Source organism: Bipolaris maydis (genome assembly GCF_028858645.1).
Source record: "Bipolaris maydis strain C4 unplaced genomic scaffold PSV08scaffold_7, whole genome shotgun sequence".
NCBI lineage: Eukaryota > Fungi > Ascomycota > Dothideomycetes > Pleosporales > Pleosporaceae > Bipolaris > Bipolaris maydis.
In genome coordinates this window covers 1900762-1927518 of record NW_027093863.1, presented here as the reverse complement: position 1 = coordinate 1927518, position 26757 = coordinate 1900762, and the positions used below count along the sequence as shown (strand labels likewise).

The window sequence follows — 26757 nt, the reverse complement described above, 5'->3', positions numbered from 1 at the left end:
TGTGTGTGTGTGTGTGTGTGTGTGTGTGTTGGATTGAAGTATTTACATGATTAAGTATGTTTAATCTAACCAGAGTGTGTACGTGAGGAATCATTTAATCTAACAAAATCAAAAACCATCACAGACGTTAAACAGAAATTTATGCTCCTCCTGTAGCCATAATCTTCTTGCCCTTGACGCTCTTTTGCTCCATGCCCAAGCTCACGAAGAAAGCAATGCAACTCGTTGCAATGGCCAGAATAAACGCCGTAACAATCGAGTTGTTGTATCCACGCAACACGCCTGCCAACAACTCCTTGGGCACTACGTTCCTCAAATTTGTAGCTCCGGCGTGCGCAACCATCCGTCCATCAAGTCCAGGCGCGTACTTTGGAATTTCTTGAGCCAGGGTATTGACAAAGATATTCTGCGCAATGGAAATGGACAGCGCACCACCGAGCGAATTGAAGAACATGACGCATGCGTTGGCAGTCGGCATATCCTTCTCGCTTGACACGACTTGCACGGCGACAAACGGAATCTGGACGCCTGCTCCGGCGCCGATACCAGCGAGGATTTGGTACCCGATCCATTGGCCGGCGGGAGACCTGACTTTGAGTGTGTACAACAGGCCTGCACCGATGGCGAAGACGGCGCTGCCGAACCACATGAAGGGGGCGTACCAGCCGACGACGGTGATGAGGGCGCCAATGACGATGGAGGAGCAGGTGATGCTGACGAGGTAGGCAATGGTGCGGATACCGGATTCTTCGGCCGTGGTACCTTTGATGGCTTGGAAGTAGAAGGGCAGGTAGAAGATGTGTCTGGTTGGAGTTAGTAAGTGTTAGATTTTAGATGGAGGGGAGGGGGAGGGTTGTTATCAGAGAGACTTACGTATACAAAGCCATGGATAGCAACGTCGAGTACAAGCTACTGACTAGTACCGTACGCTGAGTAAAGACACGCACGGGCAGCGTAGCACGTTCACCCTGTCTGATCTGCAAGAAGATGAAAACGCTGATGAGTAAACCGAATCCGAGCAGGGTACCCCATACTTTGGAGTTGCTCCAAGCGTAGGTAAAGCCACCCCATTGCAGTGCCAGCAGCAGACAAACAATGGAACAGATGAGGAACACGGCGCCAGCAATATCGATGTTCTTGAGTCGTTCTTTGACAGGAATGTGTGAGTATTTCCGTTCAGGGTTGGAAAAGAAGAAGAATACGACGGCGAGCGAGACACCTCCAAATGGCAGATTGATCCAGAAGCACCACCTCCAAGAGAGACGATCGGTAAAGGCACCTCCGAGGATGGGACCAACCACACTAGCAATACCGAACATGGAAGACAAAGCCGCAATGTAGATGGCTCTCTTCCTCAGGGGCACCGAGAAACCGATAATTGTCATACCACCCGAGTACAGTGCCGCTGCACCAGCACCCGCAACTGCTCTTCCAATAATAAACATGGGCGAGCTCGTTGCGGCGGCGCAGATAATGGAGCCAACTTCGAAGATAACCAGTGCACCAAGATACGTGTATTTGACATCGAAGTAGGTGTAGATTTTGCCAAAGGACGGTTGGAGCGAGGTTGTTGTCAGGAGGTACGAAGAGCCGTACCACCCAACATCCTCGAGACTGTTGAAGACGGTGGTGATTTTTGGGATGGCTGTGGCGATGATTGTGTTGTCGAGTGCGATGACAAAGGTAGTGAGGCATAGGCCGATGGAGAGAATGGCAAGCTTGAAGCCGGTCAAGTATTTGGACTCGTCTTCGACTTCATCTTCGGCATCACCATCTTCTTTTCCAGTAACCTCCAATCCACCTTTTTCCTTTTCTGTCTCGGCGACAGTTGTGTTCTCCCGTGGCGCGGTATCTGTGCTCTTTCGCGGCTCACTAGGCTGCGCTTGAGTACCGTCGTTGGTGGCTGTCGTTGCGGTCTGTGGAGTATCTTCCAGCTTTGTTGTGTTCTCGTCGACGCTCCCTTGCGCATGCGATCCTTGGTCGCGAAGTGTTGTGGTTGCGCTGACAGAAGTGTCTGTTGGCAGCATCTTGCCTGGGTACCCAGAACGACCCAGCGTAGATCAGGCGGTCTCGGGGTATTATGTGCTATTTGATAACTGGCAATGGATACTCAACAATGTATTAAGCCGCGGCACGACAAAATGTATGCTTGTCGTGTAATGTACAACCTCGCGAAAGGCCTCACAGAGAAAGACAAAGAGATGTCTATGAGATTCGAGCAAGGCATTACAGCAGCCTTGAAGGACTTAAAGAACGGTATGCAACGCTGCCCACGCGCTACAATTACTGTGCAACCACACCGTGCCATGGCCGTATTCTGTACGGTCTGCTCATGGTCAAATGAACTACTCTAACCGAGCATGCCTCGACTCGGGGCAATGTTGTTCCGGCACGGACGGCCAATGAGAATGTGAAGGAGCAAATGCGAACGCGACGTTTGTCCTTGGCAGCATGACTCTGGTCTAGCTATTGGCTTGTGTGGCTTCGTGGTATCCCGGAAGAATTTGCCCTGTGCCGTACTCAGGGGTCTGGCCAATCTTGCGCCATCGAGTCAAGGAGAATCCTCGGCTCATGAGATAGTTCGACGACTGCTTCTTTGTTTCAACGGCATATGGAAAATCACGCGATTAGTCAGGTAGATGGATCGGATGGGCGCTGCTGTGCCAAAAGGCTTGCTACAAGATAGCTCGTAGTTCCATTGATCCTCCGGAATGGTGTACGAGATTTGAAAAAAAAAAAAAAAAACTCCAACGCGAATGAATCGCCACTGGAATCTCCATGAGAAGGGTGTGGTGGCTCCGCGGCGGTGAGAACTAATTCGTAGCGATGTTGTGCAAACGCACGTGCAGTGCACTGGTGGCGGGGTAATAAAAGTTTTTGTTTTTGCTACATACGGAGGTATCAAGGGTAAGTAATAGCACTGGTCAGAGCTCTGCAAGGGGGTGAGCTCGGGATTTGGTAATCAGCTAGGCCTAATATGCTGTATTGATTACTTCTTAGTACTTTGTAGCTCTACCATGCGCAGCGATTACAGCCTTATACCTCTCTCTTATACTATTTACTAGGGAGGAGAGGTATTCTAGAGTAATTTGATCCTATGCCTCTTGTATAATAACTTAAAGCTAATCTGTTATCCTTTAACGCCTATCTAGTAGATTAGGATACTCTATAGCTATCTAGTCTTTTATCTTATTCTAAACTAACTTAATAGAGTTAAGATCTAGTGAGAAGGTAGGCTAAGTAATTGTTACAAGTAATAAGAAGGATTCTCTCCTTGACGCGGGATGACGAGGTTAAAGACCAACCACGTCCACGTTAGAAGGTAACAGCTATCGCGGGGCTAGAGGTCACGTGATATATATGCTCCCGCTAAGAGCCCTACTCCTAGAGCACGGGGGGCCTTAGGAGAATTATACTCCCACTACTCCTATAGGAAAGAGAGAATAGGGAGCACTAAGATAGAAGTAATAAGGATATAAGGATAGATAGATTTTATTATTTACTCTTATTATAGTTAACTTAAATTATACTTTCTTACTAGTTACTTAACTTTATAAGATTAATACTTATTAGTCTATTTAATATAGATTAGAAATTATTAGCTTATTATTACTTTCTATCTAAGTACGCCCACTCTACTATATCGCTAGATAAATACCTTACAGCGCTCTTTACACTATCTCACTCGCCCTAACTTAAATTAAGCTTAGAAAAGTATTAGCACCTAACCCTATATAACACTTTAACTACCTATAGATTTAGTAGACTTAGGAAGATTAATATTAGAACGCCTAATTAAGACTTATAATATCTTATAACTATTCTTAATTATAGGCTAGTACTAGTAGACTAGTTTAAGGTCCTAGACTAATACCTAACCTAGCAATTAATAATAAGATATTAACTCCTAGCGATAATAAGGAGGAGATAATAGATAACCCTAGATAAGTAGTTTATAGTCTTAGGCGATAGGCTAAGATCTATATATAGTAGATAGCTAAGATATAAGCAATAATTAATTAGCTTATAAGTTAGCTAATAGCTACACTAAATAAAAAGCCTATTAAAAAACCTAAGATAGCAACCTTAGATAAATACAATAGTAACTAAGAAGGGTTATAAACATTCCTTACTACTATTAAGTTATACTATAGCTACAACAATATACTAAATAATAAAGAAAAGATCTTTATAGCAAACATACACCTATAAGGAAAAGTAGCTAGTTAAATATAACTCTATATAGAGGATTTCTTAGTAAATATTTATAATAAGAGAACTAAGAACGAGACGTATACCTTATTTAGCAGTTAAGCTAACTTTAAAGAGGAAATAAGATATATCTTTAAGAAGGTAGACGTAGAAAGCTAGGTAGAAAAAGTAATATCTTATCTAAGGTAGACTAAAGTAGTTTTAGCTTATATAGTAGAGTTTAAGTAACTATAAGTATAAATTAATTAAAATAATTTAGCACTCTAGATAGTATATAAAGTAGGTCTAAAAAAAATATTAAGGATAAACTTATATACTATAAAAAGCTAAAGAATTTATACTTATTAATTAAGTTAGTAATAAGAATTAATATATAATTATAGGAATAGAAGGAAGCCTAGAAAGGATATAGACTAAGGCTACTCTTTACTAATACTTAAAGATATTAAAGTAATAAGAATTATAATAAAGATACGTATATAACTAGTAAAGTATAAAATAAGTCTAAGAATAAGAATAAAACCTAAAGAAAGTTTAATAACAGACTTTCTAAGAAAGAACGCTAGAAGCGTTATAATAGTAAGGTATACCTCTACTATAGCAAAGTAGGACACTTCTATAGAGACTACCTAAAGAATAAAGTTAAGTAAGAAGTAGTTAAGATTAAGATACTATAAATAGTAACACTCTACTTAACTAAGAAGCTAGATAAAACTCTTAGTAATTTAGACTTATATAATAAGGCAAAGTAGGCTAATTATAAGGCCTTCCTTAGTAAGATATATAATAAAGTTATAGAGAAAGAATATAAAATAGTAAAAGAGGCACTTAGGCTTAAAGACTTTAAGTAGAATAAGCTACTACTAATAAATTAGTAGGTTAAAGAGGCGGAGGTAGTACGCTACTTAAGAAACTAATAGTACTAGATTTATAAAAATACTAGGCACTAAGCTAATAATTATAATATTAAAGGACGAATTATAGTTATAAGACTCTATATAGAGGAAATTATCTATAAAGCTACTTAGAAATAACCTAGATTTAAGAAACTTAATAATAAAGAAATACCTTAAATATTTAAGAAATAAATAGAGTAATATAAGAGCCTACGTTAGGTTAACTACCTAAGATAGTATAATTATTACTTAAGAAAGCGAGAAGAAACTAGAGATAATAAGAATAATTACTACTATATTAACTTATAGTATAATAAGTATTAAGTATAATATTATTAGATATACTAACTAGAAGAAAAGGAAGCTTATAAGAAGCTATAATAGATTAACTATATAACTAATTACTAATTCTATAAAAAATAATAATAGAATACTTAAAAGGTAGATAACTACTACTATAATATAATATCTACTAAGAAATATAATATAAAGAACTATAGAATATATAAAGCTATAAGACTAAAAGTTATAATAACTAAAGTACCTAGGTAGAATTAAAGAAAGTCTAAAAAAGAAAAGAGCTATAAATAACTCTTATAGACATATTATAAAAAGAGATATACTTTCTACTAATAATAATTTAAGAATACTTATAAAGTAAATAATTACTTCTATAGTACTCTATTAGTAAATATCTATAAAGTAGATAGATATCTAATTTATAAGATAAAGAAGCTAGAACTAATAAAGAAGGTTATAAAGAAAGATATACTATATAAGAATACTTATTAAAGCTTCTATTATAATAATTAGTATATAATATACTATTCTACTAAGAATAATAAAGGCTACTTTCTTAGAAAGAGAAAAAGTAAGTAGATAAAAAACTAAGATACTACTAAGAATAGAGTTACGCTAGTAAAGGTAGTTCTAAAATAACTCTTAAAGAAGTATATAAACTAGAAGCGTAGAATTTATAGCTATAGGCTATAGTACTTATAAATAGATATAAAGTAATAACGCTTATAGATAGTAGAGCTATATAAACTATTATCTTACTCTAAATATAACAGCTAAGCTACTAACACGACCAATATCTAAACAGGGTCCAAACTAGTTTCTCTTAAAGATTAGTAGGAACTATAAAGATATAAAAGCCCGCCACCTATAATAGCTTATCTAATAGTTTTTTAATATTCTTTTATATAAGACCTATAGGTATTAAATTAAATCTTAGATTACTTATATCCTACGCACTCCTATATACCTCTAAAGTAACCCTATATTTAAAATAGATCTAATTTATCTTACCTACGCTGTTATATTATATTAAAAAACTTACTACTACTAGTAACAGCATTTAAATAATATTATAATAGTCTGTTTAGACCTCGTTAAGACTAAGGACTATTAGAGTTAACCTATAGTTCCTTCTATAGTAACCTTAAATATTTACGTAAATAGGATCTTATAGATCTTTTATTAACTAAAGTCTTTAGGTTTAGAACTTCTATACTCCCTATAAGATAGATTACCTTTAGAAAAGTTATATAGAGTGCGCTAAGATAAAGATATAGAGACTATTAAGAACCTATTAGCTTAAGAGACAACTACTATAGCTAACTAAAACTTATTAGATTTAGCGGAACCTTTAAAGTAAGCTACTTACTAAACTCTACACCCTTAAAAGAAGGCAACTAAAAAGAAGCTAGTTATTAAGATTAATAAAGAAGATTTAGAAGATAATTAGGCAAGAGCTATATAAGCTAAGATTACTAAACTAAATATATAAGTTAAATAGTTAATACGTAAAAATACTCTAGCTAAAGATATCTCTATCTACTTAACTAAAACCCCCCTAATAATAACTAAATAACCTATCTTTAGATTAGGAAGGTTTCTATTAGTTACTCTAGACCCTCCTAGCGTTAAACTAAGCGAATGCACTCTACCTATTAAAAACTTTAGTAATAGAATTAACCTAATATTCTATTAATAGTAAGTATTTATATAAGACTAACTAGATATTAACTTAGATTACTATTAGAGTAAACGCGTAAGAATAGCTCTAGTATAGAGTTATACTATAGGTATAGCTAAAGAATACCTAGAACTATAGTACTTTACTAAACTAGGTAAGAACTAGTTTAAAACTACTAAAGATATAATTTCTCTTCTTAAAGCGTATTTTATATCTAGTAATAAATAGGTAAAGAGTTAAGTAGCTTTCTACTAACTATTAATAGAGAAGAAAGAGACTTTTTTAGAATTTAAGGCCTAATTTATTAGCGTAGTAATAAAAAAGTCTATATTTAAGTTAGAATAGTTCTTCTACTTATAGGAAAAGATTACGCTAGTATTAAGAATACTAAATTTAGAATTTAAATATTTATAGGTAGATTTATTTAAAAAGATAATATAATACCTAACTACTTTTAATATAGAATAAAGAAATACTTTATTTAGGCTACCCTTAAACTATTAATCTAATTTAGAGTTACCCTCCTTAATAAAATAAAATTCTTAACTAAATTAAAAATATTATTTATATTATTATAACGCTAGACCTAATTTAGTTCTAACTCTTCCTTACGCTATTTCTTCTACCTTAAAACTACTTTCTAAGACACTAGACCGTAAAAAAGCTAACTATAATAACTACTATAACTATAGTAAGCCTAAATACTATATAAGTAATTATTTAATCTCTAGAGTAAGAGAGATTAAAGCTAAAAAAAAAGAATTTATAGATGCCTAAAATTACTACTTAGACTTAAGCTAGATAGAAAATAATAAAGCTTAAGAAAACTCTCTAGCTTAAGTATAAATAAGTATAACCTTACTAAGATTAACTTTTTAAACTTATTTAGAGGAAAGTATTTCTATATTCTTATTATTTTATACTTAAAGAGCTACAGCGTTAATTTATAATTATTAATTAATACTAAAGCTTAAGAGTTTCTTTTCTTAAATTCTATAATTACTTATTTAATTTTTAGGTCCCTTTAGGTTCCTATCTAAAAGCTACTCTTTAAGATTATAGTAAAAGAATTTTAAGACTAAGTCTAAATCTAAGTAGATAAGTATATCTAACTATATATTTATATCAATAGCTATAAGGTTCTTAACTATCTCTTTATTATTATAGATTTAGGTTTGTAAGATTATATTATAGAAATAAAGTAGTTATAACGTTTTTAACTTTAGCTAAATATAGCTTAGAGTAGAATTATATAGCTAGCTAAGTATCCTTCTACGTATAATTCTAGCCCTCTTCTCTTAGTATAGTTAAAATAACCTATATATAATATAGATATAGAATTAGATATCTAGCGCTAAGACGCTCTTTAGAAGAAGGATAACTATTAGAGATATACTAGCCCTTATTAAGAGAGAGTTTAATAAATCTATAGTTATTTTAAACTCTCTAAGGTGCGCCTACTTTCGCTAGTAACTAAACCTCTCTAGACTCTATTTAGACTTCCCTTATTACAACCCTATCTTCCTATATTATAGTTATTTCTACTAACGCTTTCTACTATACTATAAAATAAAAGAAAAATATATTCTTTACTACTAGTATCTATAAAATTAATTAGATCTTATAAGAATAATTAGATAAAGACGATCCTAAGAACATGAAGCTTATTTAGAACTAGCTTCTACCTAACTATAATTCTTACTATAATATATTTAGTAAATCTACTATAGATTAACTACTAGAATATTATTAATATAACTATAAGATTATACTTACTAAACCCCTTCTAAATTAGTTTAGCTCTCTATATAAGTAAAGTACTAAAGAGCTAAAAGCTATAAAAGCCTTTATATTAGAGAACTTATAAAAAGGATATATTAACTCTAGTGGTAGCCCCTTCACCTCCCCTATCTTATATATTTAGAAGCCTAATAGCAACCTCTATATTTACGTTAACTATTATAGGCTTAACTTAATTATATAGAAAGACTCTTACTTAATTAAACTAGTAAACGGGTATACCCTACTATAGTGTTAGGTAGAGGTTAGGTTGTATGTTACACGGGGTTTGGTGCTGATACTTCTCTAAGCTCGATCCGGGTTAGGGTGAGTGAGATGGTGTGAAGAGCGCCGTGAGGTATTTGTCTGGCGATACAGTGGAGTGGGCGTGCTTGTATAGAAAGTAACAATAGGTTGACAATTCCTAATCTATATCGAATAGACTAACAAGTATCAATCTTGTGAAGTTAAGTAACTAGTAAGAAAGTACAATTTGAGTTGACCACAACGAGAGTAATAATGAAATCCATCCATCCTTATATCCTCATTGTTTCTGTCCTGGTGCTCCCTATTCTCCCTTTTCTTTGGGAGCAGTGGGAGCATAATTCTCCCAAGGCCCCCCGTGCTCCGGGAGCAGGGCTCTTGGCGGGAGCACACATATCACGTGACCTCCAGCCCCGCGATGGTCGTTACCTTCTGACGTGGACGTGGTTGGTCTTTAACCTCGTCATCCCGCGTCAAGGAGAGAATCCTTCTTGTTACTTGTAACATAAACCTAGTATTATTAGATTATTATTATCTATTTTTTGCTATTTAGATTGGGAAATCTATACTTAGGACGTTTAACAGGCGTTTCCTAATATAGAACTAGATAATAATAATACTTTAGTATAACTACCTATAGGCTTAGAAGAATATATTCTTAATAAAGCCTTATTTACTATTAAAGATAAAGCTTTAATAAAATATATTAAAAATATAATAGCTACTAAAGACTATAAAAATATAGTTTATAAGCTAAATAAAGCTCTTTATAGGCTAAAATAAGCCTCTAGGTAGTGGTAATTATTTCTAACTAAAATATTAGAAGAGTTAGATTTTAAAAGCTTAAAGATAGATAATAGCGTTTTTATTCATAAATTTAAACCTATTATTTTAGCTACACACGTTGACGATATACTAGTATTTGCTAAAAATAAAGATTTAATTAATAATCTTTATTCTAGTATTTCTAAAATATCTAAATTAGAAATAACTAATTTAGGAGAAATAAAAGAATTCTTAGGCGTTGAAATTATAAGAGATATATCTAAAAAATTAATTATAATAACGCAAAGAAGCTTTATTAATAAAGTCTTATTTAAATATAATAAGCTTTTAAATAATAAGAAAACTCTACTCTTACTATAAGGAACTAAGCTATTAAAAAACTATAAAGATAATAATCCTACCTTAATAAAGGATTTTTAAAAAGAAATAGGTAGTTTAATCTATTTAACTATCTTTACTAGGCCTAATCTAGTATTTAGCGTAAATTACTTAGCTAGATATATATCTAATTCTAGCTTAGAGCATTATAAGTACTTAAATAATATATTTAGCTACTTATTAAATACTAAAAACTATAGATTAAATTTATTCTTATAATCTTAATTACAGAATTATATAAAAAATACTATTAATTTAATAGGTATTGTGCCGGTGCACACGGTCACTAGTGGCCGTTGTGCGAATAGTCCCTACTCACTAAGGACGATGGACTATAAATTATGGCAGGAGAACTTCAGGATAAGGGCATGCTTCGACACACTCGAGTAGAATTCAAGTTTTGCTACCTCTCATCTACTATTCCCGCACTAAACTAGCCCTCTGCGAGGAGGGTCGCGACCGAACCGTCCACCACAGTAGAACTTGTAGCTGCAGCACACTCTACACTCGTTCAGTATTAGTAATTTAGATTGGGGGGGTGATATAGATAGTAGAAAATCTACTAGCGAAAATATTTTTATTTTGTAAAATAATTTAAATAATTAGCAAAATAAAACTATAGCTATTAGTTAGCTATTTAAACTACAAAAGATAGTTGCAATTTTAAGCGCTGAAGCTAAATATATAGCTTTGAAAGAAGCTACTAAAGAAACTATTTATTCAAATAACTTTATTAAAGAGTTATTTAGCTTTAATTTAACTAAAGAATTTATAAGTATTTTTAATACTATAAACACTATCTAAATAGATAGCTAAAGTGCTATTAAACTAGCTAAAAATCTAATTGACCACGCTAGAACAAAACATGTTGATATTACTTATCACTTTGTTAGGGAAAACTTAATAGAAAGTAATATAAACTTAATCTATAAACCTATAAAGACTATATTAGTAGATAATTTAACTAAAGCTACTAGTATTAATAAGTTTAAAGACTTTGTTAGTAGAGTTAATTTAGTTAATTTAGAATAAATAAGTTATTTAACTTAATTTATTCATTTGTTATTAGATATTCAACTACTAATAGCGTTAATTATTAGTTCTAACAACTAATAAATTTTCATCTACTATTTAGAAAGTTATTATATTAGCATTATAATTAACGTGGTTTATAAGCGAGCTGATCACCTAAGCGAGCTGATCACGCCCTACTAACGCGTTAATATTAACACTATAACGCGTTATGTCTTAATAACGTAATTATTAATTAACTTATTCTAAATTAGATCTTTAACTTACTCTTTTTAATATCTAATTATAACATGTTTAAAGCTAAAGACGTGCTGCCTCTATCTATAATATACCTTAAAGTACTCTATCTACTTAACGTACTAGAATACGCCTTTAACGTAACTATAAAGCGAATTCAAAGCGCCTAAATAAGCTAGAAGAAGAGGCTATTATTAAGTATATTCTTAAAGAGTCTACGCAAGGATTTGCCCCTATAAAGGCTAACATTTAAGTAATAGCTAATAAACTATTAGAGGAGCGCGCTAGTAACTCTATTAGTAAAAACTAGGTTAATAACTATATTAAGCGTACTCCTAAGCTCCGTACGCGCTAGAGCCGTTCTTATAATTACTAGTAAGCTACCTACGAAGATCTAGTAGCTATCTAGCACTAGTTCAATCTAGTTAAGATAATAAAGTAGAAGTAGAGTATTATAGACAATAATATCTATAACTTTAATAAAACTAGCTTTACTATAGGTAAGATTTTATTATAGTTAGTTATTATAGGCTTAGAAGGATATAGTAAAAAGAAGTAGATATAGCTAGGTAACTATAAGTAAGTTACTATAATCTAAGGCGTAGGCGCGTTAGGTCGCTAGATACTACCCTTTATTATCTTTATAGGTAAGGTGCTTATTAACGTTTAGTTTAAGGATTTGCCTATCAACTAGGTTCTTAAAGTTAGTCCTAATAGGTAGATAAATAATTAGCTTACTCTTATATAGTTAGAGCACTTTAATACCTATATAAAGAGGTATACTATAGGTAGGTATTAACTACTTATTATTAACAGCTATAAGAGCTACTACTTAGTTAATTTTTAAGATCTTTATAAGGAGAAGAATATTATCCTTCTCTATATACCTGCGCACTCGTCTTACCTATTATAGCCCCTTAACGTCACCTATTTCTCGCTATTAAAGCGTAAGTACGGCGATGCTATTTTAGGCTTAGTATGTAACCGCACTAACTATATTAGTAAGGAGACCTTCTTACTAGCCTTTAAAGCTGCTTTTAAGTAGTCTATTATAAAGGAGAATATCTAAGCTAGCTTTAGAGGCGCTAGTCTAGTCCTATATAACCTATAGGCTATACTATTAAAGCTTAATATAGTAGTATAGACGCTAAAATAATTACTATAATAGGTAGCTACCTAGGAGGCGTAGATACTATATAACGCGCGCGAAGTTAAGGCTTAAAGTACTCTTATTTAATAGAGAGTAAGAAACTGTTCTAGGTCTTCTATAAGCTCTTTAGACGAAAAGATTACGCAGCTTAATAAGGGTACGTAATAGATAGTATATAAGATAGTATTACTATATAAGAAAGTAGGTAGCCTTAAAGTAGCTTTAGATATAGTAATAAGACGTAAGAGCTATAAGCGGCGATACGTATAGATAGAAGAGACTCTTACTATTAGCGAGATATAAGAAGTACTAGCTAAATAGGCAGGTAGTAGCTATAGCGACAATAAGAGTGCGTTAAAGAGGGTGTAAGGAGAGAGGTAGTACGGGCGTTGCAAGCAGACTAGACACAACACTTATACCTACGTAGTTAAAATAGATAGTACAAGTAATAGTAGTAATTTAGATAATTAATTTAGTATATCGTAATAGTTTATTAACTACTATAAAAGACTATAATAACGTGTTAACGTCGACACGCTAGTAGGGCGTAATTAGCTCGCTTAGGTGATTAGCTCGCTTATAAACCACGTTAGCTAAACTATAATAAAATAAGTAAACCTAGTAGATTTAATTTTTAATTTATATTTATATTAGTAGTTTTAATAATTGTTTAAGAATAAGCGCTTACGTTTATTTCTATAAAATGTAATATAAATATAAGGAAAATAATAAATAAAAAAACTTATAAATATATATATATATAGGATTATATATATCTATATTAGTTTTACTTAAGATTCTTAAGCTAGTAAAACTATAATACTTATCTTTATTATTATAATAAAATAAGAGTATAAAAATAATATAAAAATTATAGGGTTGTGTAAGTTATAGAATATTTTTTCTATTATTTTATTTATTATAATAGCTATAATAGGTATAGCGTTATATAAATAACTTAGTAATTACTTCTATAACTTATTTATTATTTATTATTTTTAAGCTATTTCTTACTAGCTGTTTTAAGCTTGTTATTAATTACTAATAAGCTACTTAGTAACTCTCCTTAACTACCGTTAACCCTATTTAACAGTAGTTAACTACTAATAACCTTATTGTTAATGAAAGATAACTACTAAGAAATTAATTAGTAGAAGTTAACTACTAATTTCTTAGTATTAACGCTAGATTGCTAATAGTTATCTTATTAGTAGTAGTTAACTACTAATAAACTAAGTTGTTAAGAGGAGTTAACAGCTAATTAACTGCTAGATAGTTAATTAGTAGTTGATAACTACCGACAAATAAGCTAGTAGTAGTAGTTAACTACTTAATAGTTGAATGGTAGTAGTTAACTACTGGTAAGTTAGCTGTTAACGGTAGTTAACTACTGGTTATTTCATTGGTAGGAGCAGTTAATAGTAGATAACTGCCGATTATATTAAGGTTTTGTTATATTAGATGAAATTAAAAGTTTTAGTCCGTAAGCTTTCTATAAAAGAAGCTTAAGTTCTATAGTTGTATCGTCACCTAGCTACAATTATATCTTCTTATACCTATTATTATCTTTATTAATTAGCAATTATAAGTCTGATTACTAAGCACTTACTAAGCTTGATTACTAAGCTATTACTAATTGATTTTCTATAATCGTTAGTAAGCAATTACGTAATTACTATATTAGTAATATATTACGTAATCTTATTCTTATAAAATTCTTATATAAGCTATTCTTTATTTTAATAAAGAAAGTATTATATCCTCCCTACGATACTTTCTTTACAAAGTTAATATATAGTTACTACTTCTTATTAGGCTTCTTTATAAATAATATAGGCGAGGCTATTAAGCTTAATTCTAGTTAAATAAATCTCTTCTTTAAGTTCTTCTAAAGATAATCCTATAGCTTAGTATTATACTTAGGCGCTATAAGGTATATTTCTTTTAAGCTTAACTTTACTTCTTTCTCTAGAATAATCTTATAATACTAATTCTAATATTCTACTAAGTCTATTACTTTATTTTCTTTAAATAGTTCTTTAAACTCTAATATTTAGTATTTTACTAAAACTACTAGTAGTAGTTCGTTATAAATAAATATAACCTATAGTACTAGTTCTTTCTTTATAGTTATAACTTACTATATCTAAATAACTTCTATTCTTTAAGAGTTCTTTATATAGATTATTATAATCTTATATAGTAAAATTATACTAAATCTCTTATCTAGGTGCGCGTGTTAATTTATTAGGCGTATTTCTTATTATATACTAGTAACTTTATATATAGGTTCTTAGCTATATATTAATTTCTTTTACTAGTTCATAGTAGAGTTATATTCTAATAACTAGTTATAGCTAATTATTATCTTAGTCTTACTAAGATCTATAATATTAATTTTTATTTAGCTGTCTTAACTAGTTAGGTATAATAATACTTCTTTAGTCTTAAGTTAAATCTAGCTATTTCTATATATTATAAGACTATTATTAGCTAATACTACTTATATTAGTACCTTCTTAGTCTAATAGAGTATATTATTCTTCTTTACTATTTAGTGTAACGGCGTAGGTAAGATAAATTAGATCTATTTTAAATGTAGAGTTACTTTAGAGGTATATAGGAGTGCGTAAGATATAAGTAATCTAAGATTTAATTTAATACTTATAGGCCTTATGTAAAAGGATATTAAAAAACTACTAAATAAGCTATTGTAGGCGGCGGGCTTTTATATCTTTATAGTTCTTACTAATTCTTAAGAGAAACTAGTTTGGACCCTATTTAGATATTAGTTATATTAGTAGCTTAGCTATTACACTACCCCCCCCCCTTCTTTAATAGCTTATTCTAAGCTATTAAGAACTTTTATTATAAAATTATCTAAACTTTTTACTTATAATATTACTACTTATTATTTTACTTAATTTAGAATAGAGGCTAGTATTTTTCTATATACGTAATATTAGTCTGTTTATTTACCTATAGAATATATTAATACTATGCTACTTTACCTCTATAAAAATAATAATAATAAAACTTTTTCTATATCTATATATATATATATATATATATATATATATTATACTACTTTACTACTCTACTAGTACGTTACTAGAGGCGTATTACCTTATTTATCTTTATTTACTTTATACTTTTATACGCGGCGTCTTTAACGTTAATTTTAATTTTAACTTAGAGAGGTCTAAGAAGTATAATTATTATACTTAGTAGAAGAAGAAGTACTTACTTATAAGTTTAACTACTCTAATTAGTAATAATAGTTTACTAACTTAGTTAGATCCTAGAGTATATTACTAATAAGTTTATAGATTTTATTACTACTATAGATTATTACGCTACTACCTATAAGATTAAGGATCTAGATACTAACTATTACCCTACTAAGAAGGTAGTAGAGGAGGCTACTTTAGTTTTAGCCTACTAAGTCTAAGTAACTTATAGTTAGGAGAAGGAGTTATTAGTTATATAGCTATTAGCTACTAGCTACTAAGTCCTAGTAGAGATTTAAAGCTACCTTAGTTATTTAGAAAATTAGATAGTAGGCCTAGAGTAGGCTATTATTAGCCTTACAGCCACTCTAGCTTCTATTCCTTATTATTAGTTAAGTTAAGTGTTATAAGTAATAAGAAGGATTCTCTCCTTAATATAGAATAATAAGGTTAAAGACTAACTACGTCTACGTTAGAAGGTAACAACTATTATAGGGTAAGAGGTTACGTAATATATATACTCCCGCTAAGAGCTCTATTCTTAGAGTATAGAGGGCCTTAGAAGAATTATACTCTTAATACTTCTATAAGAAAGAGAGAATAGAGAGTACTAGAATAGAAGTAATAAAGATATAAGGATAGATAGATTTTATTATTTACTCTTATTATAGTCAACTTAAATTATACTTTCTTACTAGTATCTTTACTTAATAAGATTATTATCTATTAGTCTATAGTAATATAGATTAAGTTATCTAACCTTTTATTACCTTTCTATCTAAGTATACTACTCTACTATCTTACTAGATAAACTCTATAGAATACTAACGTAAGACTTATTAGCTATAGTAGCGGACCTAACTAGAGTAGTATAGACCTAAACCCTATATAATACTTTAACTATCTATAGATTTAGTAAACTTAAGAAGATTAATATTAAGACGCCTAATTAAGATTTAAAGATATCTTATAACTAGGCTTAGTTATAAGTAGGTGCTAGTAGACTAGTTTAGAGTCCTAAACTAGTGCCTACTCTAGTAATTAATAATAAGATGCTAACCCTAAGTAATAATAAGCTAGATAATAACGTATATAACTTACAAGAGTTGTAAAATCTTAGGTACTAAGCTATAATCTATATATAGTAGATAGCTAAGATATAAGTAATAATTAATTAGCTTATAAGTTAGCTAATAGCTATACTAAATAAAAAGCCTATTAAGAAACCTAAGATAGTAACTCTAAATAAATACAATAGTAACTAAGAAGGGTTATAGACGTTCCTTACTAATATTAAGTTATACTATAGCTATAACAATATACTAAATAATAAAGAAAAGATACTTATAGCTAATACCTATATAAAAGGAAAAGTAGTAAGCTAGATATAACTCTATATAGAGGACTTTCTAATAGACATTAATAATAAAAGAATAAAGGATAAGATACGTGCCTTATTTAGTAGTTAGGCTAACTTTAAAAAGGAATTAAGATATATCTTTAGAGAGGTAGATATAGAAAGCTAAGTAGAGAAGGCTATATCTCGCCTAAAGTAGACTAAAGGAGTTTTAGCTTATATAGTAGAGTTTAAGTAACTATAAGCGTAAATTAATTAAAATAATTTAGCACTCTAGATAGTATATAAAGTAGATCTAAAGGAAAATATTAAGGACGAACTTATATACTATAATAAGCTAAAAGATTTATACTTATTAATTAAGTTAGTAATAAGAATTAATATATAATTATAAGAATAGAAGGAAGCTTAGAAAAGATATAGACTAAGGCTACCCTTTACTAATACCTAAAGGTATTAAAGTAATAAAGATTATAATAGAGATATATATATAACTAGTAAAGTATAAGATAAGTCTAAGGATAAGAATAAAGCCTAAGGAAAGTTTAATAATAGTCTTTCTAAGAAAGAACGCTAGAAGTGTTATAATAGTAAGGTATACCTCTACTATAGCAAAGTAGGATACTTCTATAGAGACTACCTAAAGAATAAAGTTAAGTAAGGAGTAGTTAAGATTAAGATACTATAGATAGTAATACTATACCTAACTAAGGAGCTAGATAAAACTCTTAGCGATCTAGACTTATATAATAAAATAAGATAAGCTACTAATAAGGCCTTTAAGCTAGTATAGAAGGTAATAAAACTCTAAGACTTTAAGTAGGATAAACTACTACTAATAAATTAGTAAGTTAAAGGGGTAGAAGTACTACGCTACCTAAGACACTAATAGTGCTAGATTTATAGAAATACTAGGCACTAAGCTAATAATTATAATATTAAAAGATAAATTATAATTATAGAACTTTATATAGAAGAAATTGCCTATAGAGCTACTTAAAAATAACCTAGGTTTAAGGAATCTAAAAATAAAGGGACACCTTAGATGTTTAAGGAATAAATAAAGTAATATAAGCGCCTATATTATGTTAACTACCTAAGATAGTATAAATATCACTTAAGGAAGCGAGAAGAAACTAGGAATAACGAGGATAATTACTACTATATTAACTTATAGTATAATAAGTGTTAAGTATAGTATTATTAGATATACTAGCTAAGAGAAAAAGAGGCTTATAAGGAGCTATACTAGATCTATTATATAACTAACTACTAGTTCTATAAAGAATAATAATAGAATATATAAAAAGTAGATAACTACTACTATAGTATAATATCTACTAAGGAATATAATACAAAGAACTATAAGATATATAGAGCTATAAGACTAAGAGTTATAATAACTAGAGTACTTAGGTAGGGTTAGGAAAAGTCTAATAAAGAAAAGAGCTATAAACGACTCTTATAGACGTATTATAAGAAGAGATATACCTTCTACTAATAATAGTTTAAGAATACTTACGGAGTTAATAATTACCTCTATAGTACTCTATTAGTAAATATTTATAAGGTAGATAGATACTTAATTTATAAAATAAAGAAGTTAAGGCTAATAAGAGAGGTTATAAAGGAAGATATACTACACTAAAATACTTATTAGAGCTTCTATTATAATAACCAGTATATAATATACTATTTTACTAAGAAAGGCGAAGGCTACTTTCTTAAAAAGAGGAAAAGTAAGTAGGTAAAAAACTAGAATACTACTAAGGATAGAGTTACGCTAGTAAAGGTAGTTCTAAAACGACCCTTAAAGAAGTACATAAACTAGGAGCGTAAGATTTACAGCTATAGGCTATAGTACTTATAGATAAATATAAAGTAATAGCGCTTATAGATAGTAAGGCTATATAAACTATTATCTTACCTTAAGTAGTAGAAAAGAATAATATACTCTTTTAGACTAAGAAAGTACTAATATAAGTAGTATTAGCTAATAATAGTCCTATAATATATAAGAATAGCTAGATTTAACTTAAGACTAAGGTAGTATTGTTACGCTTAGCTAGTTAAGAAAGCTAAATAAAGATTAGTATTATAGATCTTAGTAAGACTAAGATAATAATTAGCTACAACTAATTATTAGAGCATAACCTTACTATTAACTAGTAAAAGAAATTAATATATAGCTAAGAACCTATATATAAGGTTACTAGTATATAAAGAGAAATATACCTAATAGATTAACGCGTAAACTTAGATAGGAGATTTAGTATAATTTTACTATATAAGATTATAAGAATTTATATAAAGAACTCTTAAAGAGTAGAAGTTATTTAGATATAATAGGTCACGACTATAAAGGAAGGACTAGTACTATAGGTTACGTTTGTTTATAATAAACTATTACTAGTAGTTTTAGTAGAATACTAAATATTAAAGTTTAAGAAACTATTTAAGAAAAATAAAGTAATAGACTTAGTAGAATACTAAAATTAGGATTACGAGATTATCTTAAAGAAAGGAGCAAAATTAAGCCTAAGAGGAATGTACCCTATAGCGCCTAAGTATAATACTAAGCTATAGAATTACCTCTAGAAGAACTTAAAAAAGAGATTTATCTAACTAGGATTAGGCCTAATAGCCTCGCCTATATTATTTATAAAAAAGTCTAATAAGAAGTAGCAACTATATATTAACTATAGGAGGTTAAATAGCGTTACTTAAAAGAATTAATATCTCTTACTACTAATTATAGAGCTTATAAATTAACTCTAGAGAGCTAAGTAGTTTATAAAGTTTAACGTTTAGAAAGGATTTTACTAAATTAAGATTAAAGAAGATTATAAGTAGATAATAGCGTTTAAGATAAAGTATAGACTATTTAAATATATAGTTATACTATTTAGGTTAATAAATGCGCTAGCAACCTTTTAATTAGTTATTAATAACGCGCTCTATAAATACTTTAGAATCTTTGTTACTGCATATCTAGATAATATACTAGTGTACTCTAGTAGTATACGCGAAGAATTTATTAAGTATATTAAAAAGGTCTTATAGAAGCTTAAGGAATATAAGCTATATCTTTAACTAGGGAAGTGTAAGTTTTATACGCAAGAAACGGAGTTTCTTAGATTTATTATCTTAACTAAAGAAGTAAAAGTAAACCTTAAGAAGATATAGACTATATAGAAATAGCTAAAACCTAATATAGTTAAGAATATTTAGTCCTTTCTAGGATTTGCGAACTACTATTAAAAGTTTATTAAAGATTACTTAAAGATTATAGCACCCCTTATATAGATAATAAAGAAGGAAATAAGTTTTAAATAAGAATAAGAATATTAGAAGGCTTTTAATTAGATTAAGTAGATATTTTTAAAGGTACTAGTACTTAAGATATACAACCCTTAAAGATCTACTAGAGTTAAGATTAACGCGTCTAACTACGCACTTAGAGCTATATTATTATAGTAGTATATAAATAAGAAATAGAGACTAGTGTTCTACTATTTATAGAAGTTCTTAGGAGTAGAACTAAATTATAATATTTATAATAAGGAACTACTTAGAGTAGTTAATACCTTTAAATAATAGGAGGTATACCTATTAGGACTTCCTAACACGATTAAGGTTTTTACTAATTACTAGAAATTAATAAGTTTTATAATAATAAAGAAACTTAACTAATAATAAGTCTAATAAGCTAAAACACTTACTTAGTTTAACTTTAAGATTATATACTACGTAAGAACGCTTAATAGAGTAGTAGACGCTTTAAGTAGAAAGTCTAATTTGCGTAAAGAGGGTTATAAGGAACTATATAACGCCTTACTTAAGATAATACCTAATAGTAGTCTAAAGTATAACTAGCTAGAACTAGCTAAGGTAGCTAAGGTAGCTAAGCAGGTAGAAACGCTATAGTAATAATAGTAGTAGTAAGTAGCTAGCTAGTAGTTTAAGCCTAACGAAGCAGGCTCTAATAAACTATTAAATAACAAATAAGAGTACTAAGATATAGTTTTAAAAGATTAAATATATATACTTCTATATATAAGATTAAGTCTTATATAAGAACTATATAAGTCTATAGAATATAGATATATAGAAATTAAAGAAATAGTTAAATAACTATCTAAGGTATTTATAATACTATATATACGTATAAAGGTATAGAAAATACTAGGTAACTATTTAGTATATTACTAGAATAAGCCTAAGAGATATAAGCCTTACAGCCTATTACAACTCTTATAGCTACTATCTAAACTATAAACTAGTGTAACAATAGACTTTATAGTAAAGCTCCTAAGATTATTAGAACTAAGATTAGCTTAATTTTATAATACAATATTAATAATTATAGACTAATTAACTAAAGTAGTAAAGTTTATACTTATAGAAGAGACTATTATAGTAGAGGAATACGCGTATAAAGTTACTAAAGTATTAGTATTAGAGTATAAGATACCTAAAGAGTTTATTACTAATTATAATAAACTATTTACGTCTAAATACTAGAATATATTTCTAGTAAAGTTAGATATTAAGAAGAAGCTTTTAATAAGCTTTTACCTAGAAATAGATAGCTAGATAGAATAAATAAACTAGATATTAGAATAGTACCTATAGATATACGCTAATAAATTATAAAATAATTAAGTAGAGTTACTACTAATAGCGCAATTAGCCTATAATAGTATAAGATTTATAATAATAAAGTATTCGCTGCACTACGCAAACTATAGATATAAGCTAGTAGCTTATTAGGATCTAAAGAATATTAAAAGTATTATAGTAGAGGTAGATAATAAAGCGAAGCTTATACGAGATTTATATAAAGAATTAAGTAAGAATATAGCTTAATAGAACCTTATAATATCTAAAGTAGTAAATAAATAAAGAATTAAGAGACTAACCTTTAAGAAAGGGGATAAAGTTTTCCTATTATAATAAAACCTAAAAACTAAATAACTATATAGAAAACTAGATAACCTCTAAGTAGAACTATTTAAGATCCTAGAGGAAATAGGAAAAGTAAACTATAAGTTAAAACTTCTATAAAGTATATAAATCTACCCTATCTTTTATAAGAAACTCCTAGAGCTAGCACCTTTAGATACTAAGCTAGTAATAGATATAGAGCTTAAAGACGATAAGTATAAGGTTAAAGAAGTTAAGAACCTATAGAAAATTAGTAGTTAGTAGAAGTACTTAGTTAAGTAGTAAGAATAGCCTAAGAGCTATAACACTTAGGAACCTAAAGGAAATCTAATAAACTATAAGTTACTAGTACGTAATTTTTACTAGAAATATCTAAAGAAGCGAGAACTAGATTCTTAAAGAGAAGATAATAATTAAGAGATAAGAAAAGGTTAAAAGAAGAAGAATAATTAGCCTATAACTAGCCTAGGTTAGTTAATTATATAGGTAGTAATAGTTTAGTTATTAGAAAATCTATACTAGAGGTAGAGTTCCCCTTAGCCTCCTCTTTCTTATAATTCTAAAGACTTAGAAGAGTATAGTTATAATTAGCATATACTTACTCTTATTTCTTAACCTTTAGAAGCTCGCGACGAAGTCGCGTAGTTTATTTCTTAGAATAAGTAAGCTTAAGACGCTTTTAACGCTTCTTAGCCTTAACCTTTTCTTACTCTTCTTTAGTTATAAATAAACTATACTTAGCCTTTATAATAATATAACTAGTGTACTACTTAGACGTAGTATCTATAAAGTAATAAAGGTTCTTCTTCTTATAGCGCTTATAGTAGAAAGTTATCTCTTTTCTTTAATAATAGATCTTATTAGACTAAGCTTAGCGACGTTAAGTTAAGGTTATTATAGGAGCCTAATAAGAGAAAGACAGGACCTTAAGTATAGTTAGGAAGGCTAGAGTTAGGAAGAGATAGTTATAATAGCCTAGGGCCTACTAACCTTATATATAGCTAATAATTTAATATATAAAATAGTAAAATAATAATCTAGAGTATTAGGATAATACGCCTAAGAGGGGGGATAATATTATAAGTAATAAAAAAGATTCTCTTCTTAATATAGAATAATAAGGTTAAAGACTAACTATATCTACGTTAGAAGGTAATAACTATTATAGGGTAAGAGGTTACGTAATATATATACTTACGCTAAGAGCTCTACTCTTAGAGTATAGAGGGCCTTAGGAGAATTATACTTCTAATACTCCTATAAGAAAGAGAGAATAGAGAGTACTAAGATAGAAGTAATAAGGATATAAGAATAGATAGATTTTATTATTTACTCTCGTTATAGTTAACTTAAATTATACTTTCTTACTAGTATCTTTACTTAATAAGATTATTACCTATTAGTCTATAGCAATATAGATTAAGTTATCTAACCTTTTATTACCTTTCTATCTAATTATACTACTCTACTATCTCGCTAGACAAACTTTACGGAACACTAACGTAAGGCTTATTAGCTATAGTGGCGGACCTAACTAGAGTAGTATAGACCTAAACCCCGTGTAACATTAAGGTAGAAAGAGAGGTAGTAAGAAGGGGGAGAATTTAGACGCGGTTACGTAGTCTATTTCTAACTACTATAGCCTAGAGGAGAATAGTACTACTACTACTATTTCTAAGTTAAAGATTTAAGTAATAGTAGAGGGTCTAAGAGGGTTTAGGTTCTTTTTATAGAAGTTTTTAGTTTATTTTAAATATCTATTATAAATCTTAATTTTCTTTTTTTTTTTTTAAATTTAATTATTTTATAGTAAAGTTATATTATCTTTACCTTACTTCTAAGCCTAGATCTACTTTAATAAAGCTTAAGGTAGTCTTAGTTTAGTTAGTTTTATTTATAGAAGAGTTTAAGTTTATAAAGTACTTTTATAAAGTTAGAGGTAGGATACTAAGTAGAGTCTAGGTTATATCTAACCTACTTTACTTAATACTTTAACTTTAAGTAATATAACTTACTAGCTAAGATTTCTTTAACTTCTTACTTATCTATACTATAGATTAGAATACTTAGAAGTTTAGGTACTTCTTATCCTAGAAGAGAATTCTAAAGGTCTTTATATAGGAGTTTTAAAGTAAAGATATTATAGATCTAAGACTCTTCTAGTAGCTAGAGCTAATAAAAGTTTCTTACTTATTTTAATACCTTAAATAGTTCTTCTTATTTATTAAATAGCTTTTAGCTAGAATAGTTTAGGTTAAGATTATAAGTGTCTAAGAAGACTTAATCTCTTACCTTCTAGTTAATAGAATATTAGTACTAGTTTACTATAGTTTGTATTTGTTCTTAAGTTTTCTTAAGTTATTCCTTAGTAATCTTCTAAGCTTTATATATTTAGCTAGCTAATATAAGAGCTTCTAGTAAATTTAACTTATTAGAAGTAGAAGAGAGTTTTAGAGCTTAGTCTTAATTCTAGCTTTATTATAGTTCTATTCTATATAGGATTTAGTATAGGGATATTCTAATAGAGGAATAGAGTAAGGAAATTTAGGCTTTATTAATTAGAGGTAATAACCTACTTTAGTTATTCTAATAGTAGGTTATAAATAGGCGTAGTCTCTAGTTAATATACTTATTTATAATCTTAGTTTAGCTATTTATTTCTTTATAGTAGGCTATAGATAGTTTAACCTTAACGCTTAGGATCTAATAGAACTTAAACTAGAATTAAGAGATAAACTATAGGCCTCTATCTAAGATAATAGTTTTAAGTATATAGCTAAAATAGTATACTTATTAAATAAATAGCTTAGCTATACCTCTTATAGTAATAGTCTTATAATAAGAGATAGAGATAGCTTACTTTAATAAGTAGTTAATAACGACTATAATTATATTATAATTAGACTTATTTTAAGGGAACTTCTTAAAGTTTATATATAAGTACTATATAGGCTTATTAAGAATTAGAAGGAGGTAAATTATACTAAGAACTTAGGTCTATCTTAAATATACCTTTTAGTATATTATATAGTTCTAAACGTATCTTTTATAAGAAGCTTCTATACCTTTCTAATAGTACTTTTAGGCTAGTAACTAGTAGGTTTTCTTAGTACTAGAGTAGATAGAAGAAATCTAATTATATACTTTTTATATAAGATAAGTATAGAGAATTAACTTAGAGGAAATATATAGCTTATCTATATATAATAGAAGGTTATCTTAGAGTTAGTACTCTTTTAGTAGTAATACCCTTTATTCTTAAAAGAAGAAATAGTTAAGTTATAAAATAGCTTTAATAAGTTTAAAGGAGTCTAAGGATATTAGCTCTAATAAGAGTTTAATAGTAGAAATAGTAGTAAGTTACTAGTGCTTTTAGATTATAAAAATCTCTACTAGGTTAAAGTTAATTTAATTATCTAGTTAGTATAGTCCTAGTAGAACCTATAATCTATTATTAGTTTAGGCTAACTTAAGATTTTCTATATCTTATTCTTACTATAAGAGGATATTAGCGTAAGTATTACTCTTACTAGGCGTATAATAGATAAGAAAATTAAAAGAGGCTAGCTTCTTAACTTACCTTACTTATTTAGCGTTTAAAACCTTAGTACTTATAAAGTATTTTAAAGAATAGTAATCTAAATATATATTAACTTAGGATTTAGTAGAAAGTAGTTTAGGTTACTATTTACTAAAAGTAGTTACTATAGTAAATAGTTCTTTATTATAGATCTTCTAATTTAGTTCTAATCTAGCTAGAATCTTACTAAAGAATGCTACTAGACACTATTTATTATTAGGCTAAAGTTAAGAGAGAATACTAGCTATAATACTATTAGAGGTATCTATTTCTACTTTTATATTATACTCTAGTTAGTAGTAATATAAGATAGGTATTAAGAGAAGAGTAGATTTTAACTTATTAAAAGTAGCTTAATAATCTAAATCCTATATAAAAGAATATAAGAGACTCTAAAGAGCTAGAAGTAGTTTAGTAACTTATAAATATTTAAGTATAAATTATTAGTAAAACTTAGTAAAGCCTAAGAATAACTTTATACCTATAATAGTTATAGGTAGTTTCTAATCCTTTAGGGCTTCTACCTTTTTAAGATCTACTTTTAATTCTTAGTTTATTAGTATATAACCTAGGTATTTAGTCTAAGTAATATAGAATTTACTTTTCTTAATATTAACTTAAAGTCTAGCTACTTATAATCTTTTTAGTATTCACTATATATATTAGGTATAATCTCTAAGTAACTTAGAGTATATTAAGATATTATTTAAATAGATAATATAGAATAAGTCTAAGAATTTAATTAGCACGTTATTTATATAGTGCTAATATATAGCTAGTCTATTATATAGTTTAAAAGGTAAAACCTTAGATTTATAAGTTCTATTATAAGTTTAGAATATAGTATATTTCTTAGAGTTAGGATTTATTTAAATCTTATTAAAGACTATATAAATATCTAGCTTTGTAAAGACTTTAGCTTTATAAG

General features: G+C 29.1%; 1 protein-coding gene across 1 annotated transcript; it reads right to left on the bottom strand.

Annotated features, from left to right (window-relative positions):
• Window positions 1-11: 11 nt before the first annotated feature.
• On the bottom strand, window positions 12-2308 carry PSV08DRAFT_402175 (major facilitator superfamily domain-containing protein). Its single transcript, XM_014217049.2, has 2 exons — window positions 874-2308; window positions 12-803 (listed from the first exon to the last, which is right to left on the bottom strand). Exons 1-2 carry the CDS (start codon window positions 2025-2027, stop codon window positions 140-142), a joined length of 1818 nt encoding a protein of 605 aa, XP_014072524.1. The 5' UTR covers window positions 2028-2308; the 3' UTR covers window positions 12-139.
• Window positions 2309-26757: the final 24449 nt, after the last annotated feature.